The following is an 8,956-nucleotide window of genomic DNA, read 5'->3' on the forward strand; positions in this document are numbered from 1 at the left end:
GTAACTAATTCAATGGTTGTGTTGTAAAATACACACACATTTAGAATTAACTTATTCAGTTAATCACCGTTAGAACAACATGACCCTGGTCCACATTACCATGTTATTTTAAATATTTTAACTGACTGTCGGTGTTGAATTGGTTTATAAATGAGCACCACCTGTAGACCTTGTGCTATATTAAACTGTGATAAGACGTTGGATTGATCCTTAATACTAACATTCGGGCATATGTATTACGTTATGTAAAATAACTCTGTACACTACTTAGCTTGCAACTTACTCACCCTCAAAATCCATGCCAAAGAAATACCGCATAATCGTTTTGTTTTTCGTCAGGTTCTCGTCCTAACATTTACTTTAACAATTACAGTAATTGTCATTCGCCACCCTATGCATACATGTATATATAAAACACTTTACTCAGTGTAAAATGAAAAAATATTTGGGCTGTTATAGAACCAGTGATCGTAAACTGTTGGTATGATAACGGAAAGCTGATATTCATTTATTCAAAAATATAAATTGGGAGAAATAAACTTCTTAGTGAAAAATGTAAACATCATGTGTAAATGGCATGTGCTATATTCACGTGCGTGACATATTTGCAAATATTTACTTTATTTGAACCTTGTTATCTACGGGCATTTTAATACAGTAATCGTTTAAACAAAAGGGTTTGTATTTTAAGATTTCGTGTTTATTATCAAAACATGATTGATATGTTATATATCACTTTGTAGGAATTTTTCTGCGTCCTACACGGTTTCCTTTACTTCCTGTCTATTCCCTCAATGTCCATGCTGCTAATGATCTACTCTCTGGGCAACCTGCACGTGGTTTCCTGGGGAACTAGGGAGACCAAACAACCGACCACCCCTCAGAAACCTACGGAACAGAAGAAAGATGACGGGAGGTTAGGGCAGGTAAAAGACTGGATCAATAGACAGTTGCCTGCGGATGGTGGAGCCGGAAATCCTTCATCGGATTACGCCTTCTCGTTTGGGAACTTGTTCAGGTAAATCAGCAATTGATTTATCACAACTGTTAGAGAGAAGTGCGGTTGTGTTATGTGTAGATGTGTGTTTGTGATGGGTAGATGTGTGTTTGTGATGGGTAGATGTGTGTTTGTGATGGGTAGATGTATGGTTTCGGTTTTGACAGTACGACTGTATTTATTATATTAGTTACATGTTTAACACATAAAATCCACTCGCAATTTACAGGAATTCAGGAATATATAAACACTACATCATTGTGTTTAAGCATTAACATAACTCACGATCGTTTGATTCATGTTTATCTACTTATTTGTGTCAAAGAGTCCAAAAATATCCGATCAATAGGATTTACGTATTTGGTATGTAAATAAAGAACACTGTTCAATTGTTATATGTATATATCTATATCATATTCTGACAAGTGGAACTCTAAATTTTGAACTCAAATATTTTCGTATTTTCTAAAACGACTATAAATACATTTCTTTTTTCAGTACAACGGACATGAATTATTTTTGTGCAGTCATATCAATAATAGATATATGTATTTTTTTATACACATTCGGATTCGGTTTTTATTATGGCTCCATTGTAATACAAAGGGAGATAAAATACTTCCCCCGACTGTTAATTTTACATTTCTGATGTATTCATTATAATTCATTCTCGAGTTTCAATTTACATGCATCTCATTGATCTTCCAAAATTTAAACTTATATCCTCGTAATAATTGTCAACTTCCTTCCGATCTCGAATATAAACATTTGAATAATAAATGAGAAATGTATAAACATTTTCTTCAGGTTGGTAAGTATGGATGAAGAAAAGTTCTTTTTACACAACCAATAAGAGTTTCTATGTGATGTTTCGATGACTAGTACGGTATGCACACTGTCACCTTCATCAGACAAATGACCAGTGAAGCGTATGCACACAAAGGTGTAAAATGTGTACGAGTTGTCCACAAAATCGATGTCGATTCGGCTACGCTGTAAACGTATGTACAAAAGTCTGATGAAGGTGACAGTGTACATACATGTACCATAGTAGTCATCGAAACGTCACATAGAAACTCTAATTGGTTGTGTAAAAAGAACTTTTCATAATAAATGAAATAACTAAAGTATGGCAATCCGTGTAACTCACTGCAGAATTATCTTTTAAACATCACGATTATAATTTCACAATTGTGTACTGTCCTTTCTTCAGTGTTAGCATTCCAGCCTCCCCTGTGCTTTTTAAAATGTAAAATGTCATTCAGTATTTCATTGCTACTTCGAAATATCCCGATTTTTNCTTCCAGAGACGCTTTTTTAACATGACTTCATATTCGAGGAGGAGACAATCATCCAATATAAAAAAAATCACCGTGTCTTAAATTATTTTTTCCTGGCTACCGTTTTTAATTTGAAAAGAAAGATAATCAAATTCTTCTCATATCTAGCGCCTGGTTTACTGACATTTTTCTGGGTTGTGTGATTTCTCTGCCTTTGGGTTCTGCTTTCACCGTTTGTAACCTTTTATTGTGTTTGAGTTCACGTAGGAATCTTGTATTTCGACATGATGGTATTTTTTCGCTTTTTTCGTTATAGATGTTTTTGTTGCCCGAGCAATGAGCACACAGAAGATGACAAATTTAAACAAATCCTGTTTCGTCTGGCGGAAATGGAAGAGCGCATAACAGTCGCCACTCGCAACACTTCAAGAAATGAGTCTATGAATTATTTACCAGAAGCGGAACCAGTTGAGCAGGGCGATGCACCCTTTTCACATGCAATGGATCTATTTGAGGGAGCAGGCGAACGTCGTAAATATATCTACTATTTTATTTAAGTCAAGAAACAGTTGACATAAAATACTTTTGTTAATTCCTACACAAGATTTGTATTCATAAAAATGGGTTTTGATTCCTCAGGGTAAAACTCTTTGTAATATCTGATCTAAATTGAGTACAACAATAAGACCGATGGAAGAGCAAATAATACAGTTAAATAAATGCATTCAATACCATCAGTATCTTTTTCAAAACTTATTTTTCATTATCAGATATTCTCTCCGCCAGGATGTGCCAATGCGGTTGTTTTGATGAATGTGTTATTTTGTTAAACTTCCAGATAATCCTGTGTTTCAACCGGTAGTTGACACTAAGAGAAATGACCTTGTAAACCCCTACTGGATCAACGACAAAACCCTTAAAGATGGCGCTATCGATCGCATGAGCGGAGATGAAACAGAATTTTGGAAAAACTTTATAGATAAATATCTCTACCCCCTGGAGAAAAACGTCGCGAAGGAGAAGGCTACTGCCGAAGAGCTAATCGAGTTGAGGAACAAAGTTTCATTGGCTTTTCTTCTCATCAACGCTCTCTTCGTCACCATCGTCTTTGTTTTAACGGTTGTCAATGCGGCCGACAACAGTCTTTCCATACCGTTGCCATGCAAAACCGTCACAGGGGACGATCAAGGCTTCGTCGAACCAATCAGTTTCGCGTTTACCATTGTTTTCGGAATGATGTTGCTCGTACAATGTATCTGTATGTTATTCCATAGAATGGCAACCCTGCTGCATATTTTGGCTTCAACTGAAATCAAAGCCAAACGCCGTATCAGACAATCGCTACAAGGTGGTGGCGATGAGGCCGAGCGTTCTATTGGTGTCGATGAAGGATTACAACTTGTACGAGATATGCAATCGGCTGCCATTGATGATGACGCGCGATCCATCGTATCGGAGTTCAGTATAGTAAGTGAGCACGAAGATGAGGAAGCCCCTGTTGTACAAACGAAGGGGAAACAACTTTGGAAAAAGTTTGATCGAAGACGAAAGGAGCAACACAAGAGCACTCTTGGTAGAAATTTTCTTCGGAATTTCCAGAAACTTCAAACTGTTATAGCTGACGATGATAATGCTAGCACTAAGGGTGTTACTGAAGGGAGCACTGACGAGGACGCCACAAAAATGAATGATATTCAGAAAAAGTTCGCCCGTTTTGGTCGTCCGTCTCTGTTTACGATAACTAAAATGATCCGGAACACCTCTAATCGTGATGAGATAAAACGACGGGGAAGCCAGGTCGGAGCTAGAAACCGATGGAAGACAGCTGTCAGACAAACTAGGCTAAAGGAAATCATGGCAAAGGCCAGAGAGAATGCAGCAGGCTCCGACACAACTGCAAACACGGGCGGTAATCGATTTACAGCGTTGGTTAATGCTGCTGTGATGAAAAACAAAGAGAATGAGCAGAAAAACAAACAGGCTGAAGATGACTACACAGTCATCAAGGAGGAGGAAGAGGATGAGGATAAAACAGAGGTAAAGCAAACGAGTGCAGTCGTACACTTCAGTAACGAGACGGACAGGGGACCAGACAATCACGATTCGCAGGGGCCACCGCCAGCCTATAATGGAGAATCAGTTGGACTGCAAAATGTGGATGTTTTGTTTTAAAGAGACTCAAAGAGAATATTGGACACGTCCGAAACATATGATTGTGTCATACAAAACACTGCTGCAAATGTTTGACTCTTGTAGCCCCACTGTTGTTATACTTTTTTCCGTTATGTTGTCACGACAACAGGATATACTTAGACCCATTGTGTGTGATCACCACATAATTGTATTCCCTCCTTGATGTGTGATGATAGCATTATTCATAATTACCTCCCATTTGATTACAACATGCTTTACAATTGATTACTTTTGTGAATTTATGGATTGATTTATAATTCGTTTTCCCTGTGTGTAATACCAACATCATTCATACATACAATGTTCCCGTTTAATTTTGAAATTATCTCCCTTACATGTGTATGTTTATATTAGTAAGTAAAACCAGGCTGCCCCACCTCTTTTATTGTTAATGTATCAATAGCTTTACGATTGTTATTTTTATTGTGACAATATCGTGTATAAGTTGTGCGAGGAAATGACTTGTAGTTATACCATGCTTTTAATGATTACCGTATTATAGACATGCTGGTTTTGTCTCATTGTTGGTATTTACTCATAGATAATTGACACATAACACCTTAATCAAACGTTCGGTAAGATATTGTCATGTATTGCGTGGTTTGTTTGTTTTTGTTTGAGTTATCTCCCCGGTCTCATTTTGTATGTCTATTCACAGAAAAATGTACACTTTATTAATTTATATAGCGTCATATGCCCTGTCCCCAGGTAGTTTCAAAGTATATTTAATGTAACATAAGAAAAAGCCTTTATTTCTTACAAAATATGTATATGTGTAGATATAATTAGGCCTATGTGATTTAATATCATTGTATGCAAAATGTATGATCATGTAAATACATGTACAAATATATAAGGACGTATAATATATATATATTTTCTTATTAGAGATGATGAATATGAAAAGATATGATCATGTAATAAGAAAACAATAAATAAAAAATTAAATTAAATTAAATAAGAGTATGTAAATGTATTGACATTTTTTTTTTAAAGTTATACATGATTATATAACAATGTATGTATATGTAGTTAAAATGAATATGCAATACGATACAATGCTTTGATTACATGTAGATAGGCATGCGTATAGGTGTATATGTAGTTAGATATGTTTTTGTACCGGTTTGGAATAGATTTGTTTAGTATATATTTTTTGACAAACATAGTTTACGTTACTCATTGAACAAGCTGTGATATGTGATTATGGAGTGATCAACAATACATAATAATTGATTAAGTTAGTTGTCGGTGTCAGTCCTAATTCTAGTTGAACATGGTAAACCCTCCTGTCCCACACCTGTACTGTTTAATTGTAGTCGGATGTTCATACATTGTAATACGGATCTTGCATTTTGTATTTTAATCGTATTTCTCAATTAATTTAATAAAAAAAACTCATGCTATCGATGAAATCGATACATTGATCAACATTTATCTTATTTTTTTTATAATAATGCATAATCAATCCCTCCTCAATCTTTCAATTTCGTCATCGATCTGGTTCGAGACTTTATATACATATGTATTTGTGATTAAAAAACTAAGGAATGTTGTTTCCCTGTTACCGATTTAATTAAAGGAGTTACCGCTAGAGTAAGGTGTACTATACATGTACATGTGTAATACACAGAGATAGAGTTATCTACCCTTCTGTACCATGTGACATACACAGCGATATAGTTATCTACCCTTCTGTACCTCCACGATGTCACAAGTTTGTCGTCTTTTGCAATTTCGGTATATGAGCCCTTTCATCTCTATGCAGCTTTAGTAGACTCTACCATGCATTGTTCTGGATGAGTCCATTTTGGTATACAGTGGTGAAAGGGTTGATTGTCTAGCATGTCTCTCTTTGAATGTATACGTAAACACGAGTACATTGTCATGTGTTGCTTCTTTCAAACCTGCAATATTACACCAAAGTAGGCTTAATTTTCAAGTCACGAAATGCAAGAACAGTCCATGTTTTCTTGTGACAATGCAAGAGAAATACCGGGCAAGTACCGGAGTTTAGAACAAGAAATGATTCAATGCATACTGTAATTAATGTTCTACCACGTGTGCGATGTAAGAACGCTTTTCGTTAGTTGCCATTGTTATTTAATGTATTATCTGACAAGTAAACCACGTGCATACATGTATTATCTGACAAGTAAACCACGTGGATGGATGTTTTATTTAAGAACAATAAACATGTGTGCGTGTAATGTGTATTTGTTTCCAATAATCCTTACATTTACAACGCTCTTCCAAACGCCTCCCCCGCATTATAAATGTTAGCAATTGAGCATTGTGTAACTTGTTTTGGACGCACTAACTTTGCAGAGCATGCGTGCGTTGGACGTACAACTAACTAAGAAGAGTGGAGAACATGCGAATATTGGACGAACCAAATTTGTAGAATGAGGGAACACGCGTGCATTGAACGAACCAAATTTGTAGAATGAGGGAACACGCGTGCATTGGACGAACTAAAGTTGTAGAGTGTGGGAACACGCGTGTATTGGACGAGCTTACTTTGTAAAGTGAGGGAACACGCGTACATTGGACGAACTAAATTTGTAAAGTGAGAGAACACGCGTGCATTGGACGAACTAAATTTGTAGAATGAGGGAATACGCGTGCATGTACAATTCTAATGTTTCAAATAAATCCACGTTAATTTGTAAAGAAGAGGGCATTCCTTGCAGCTCCAGATTCGATTATACAGTTCCATCCATGCGCGGTTTCTTTCTTTGTAAAATGAAAACGAGGCATCGTGTGGCATTTGTATGCGCAGGCAAATTAATATTTTCAGGCATTATACACACATAAGTAAACAAGAAAGTACATGTGTATGTGGTTGAAAAGGTCAGAGACGTATAATAATGTATTTATACGTCTCTGAAAAGGTTAATCAAAAATAATTATATTTTGTTATGGAATATACATCACAGGATACGAAAATGTTGGAAAACAATAACTAATAAAAGGCGACCTTCGTTATTTTTTTTTATTCAAAACTCTAGTTGTATAACCCGCCATAATATACGCACATATGTTTGTCGTTTCCTGAGTAGAGAGTGATATTTTGATTTAAAATGTATGTCATTTATAATTATTCCTAAGATATGTAGGGCTATGACCATCATGCCACTAGATTCATTTTTTTCCGAAATGATAAAAATCAATATTTTTCTGTGATTAATTTGTGAAAAAAACAATTTTCTGTAGTGAAGGAGTTCAAATCAGATTGATCTATTTTTGTAATGAACTATTATTAAATTAATAAAACTTGATAATAAGCCACACTGCACTGCTTTAGCCTTTTGTTGTACAAATGTATAATATAAAGTATTTTCATAGCGTACAGGACATAATGTGATATCAAATTATTTCAGGGTACACTTTAGGAATGATTACTTCAAGAATGATGAAATATTCTCTAAGACTAATACTTCACATTCTTGTCTTTGCAATACAGAAACGTGGCTTAATGTTCCTCGAGATTAATTACGAAATAATCAATACATAATGAATTGTAATAATGAAAGCAATACCATGCATCTAAATAGACATATTTAGCCACATTCCAATAAGTATGAGTTCAGATGTAATGGTTTCTAAGTGAATTCGAATCATCGAAAAATGTCGGTCATATACCAATATAAAATTCTGGTCACCTCTATGCCAGAATCCTCCCAACAAATAACATTCCAACGAGTAGATATTTTGTGAATAAGTCTCAGTGTGTACGGAAATTTATAACAACATTTGTATATGAAAATGATTTCAAAGACTTAAGTACAATCCTACAACCTTTGTCGAGTTGTCGCCCTTGGCCCATTCACAGATTCATATAAAAGCGTAACACCTTTTCTGACACAGTTAATACGGTAATAATAACAATATCCAATCAATCAAAACAATAAACAAATTTAATTAATTATTCAAAAGACAAAAACCAAAAAACATTTCACTTCCGGTGAAGTTTAGGAAGTTCCGTTTTTAAAAAAGGACGTGTCTTCTACTCCACAGCAATATTATGTCTAATCAAGCATAGTATTATGTATATATATATATATGTACACATACACATAAATACATATATATGTACCAACGGGGGGCGATGTACAATCTGAAGCGGTACGCCGTTTTAAGACTGTACAAAGCCCAAACGACGGATACAAACTAGGATGGAACTGTATTACCACGATAAACTGTATAATGCTCATTCGGCGTAACACTCGACAAGGTTAGCGCGGATAAAGAAAGGGACGCCGACTGTGCTATATGGACCTATTAGTTAGGTAGGAATAACGCGATAAGCGAATCTTGAACTAATAATCAATAAAAAAAATATCTGTCACAGTTATTAGAGGTAATATACAATAAATCAAAATACCCAAACCGATTTTATAAAACAAATAACACAGCGATGTTATACCTAATAAAACACATACACATAAAAATAAAAACACCAACACCTAAGAATCCCCCCCCC

General features: G+C 35.3%; 1 protein-coding gene across 4 annotated transcripts in view; it reads left to right on the forward strand.

Annotated features, from left to right (window-relative positions):
- LOC110458442 overlaps positions 1 to 6,684 on the forward strand; it is a 50,036-nt gene extending 43,352 nt beyond the window's left edge. For all 4 annotated transcript variants that reach the window (XM_021510127.1, XM_021510128.1, XM_021510131.1 and 1 more), the window contains 3 exons: positions 744 to 1,018; positions 2,594 to 2,808; positions 3,116 to 6,684. In XM_021510127.1, the coding sequence (XP_021365802.1) occupies positions 744 to 1,018; positions 2,594 to 2,808; positions 3,116 to 4,449 (1,824 nt within the window). In that variant the 3' untranslated portion in view covers positions 4,450 to 6,684. The remainder of the gene's footprint in view (positions 1 to 743; positions 1,019 to 2,593; positions 2,809 to 3,115) is intronic.
- Positions 6,685 to 8,956: the final 2,272 nt, after the last annotated feature.

Source organism: Mizuhopecten yessoensis, unplaced genomic scaffold (genome assembly GCF_002113885.1).
Source record: "Mizuhopecten yessoensis strain PY_sf001 unplaced genomic scaffold, ASM211388v2 scaffold9605, whole genome shotgun sequence".
NCBI classification, from domain to species: Eukaryota; Metazoa; Mollusca; class Bivalvia; order Pectinida; family Pectinidae; genus Mizuhopecten; species Mizuhopecten yessoensis.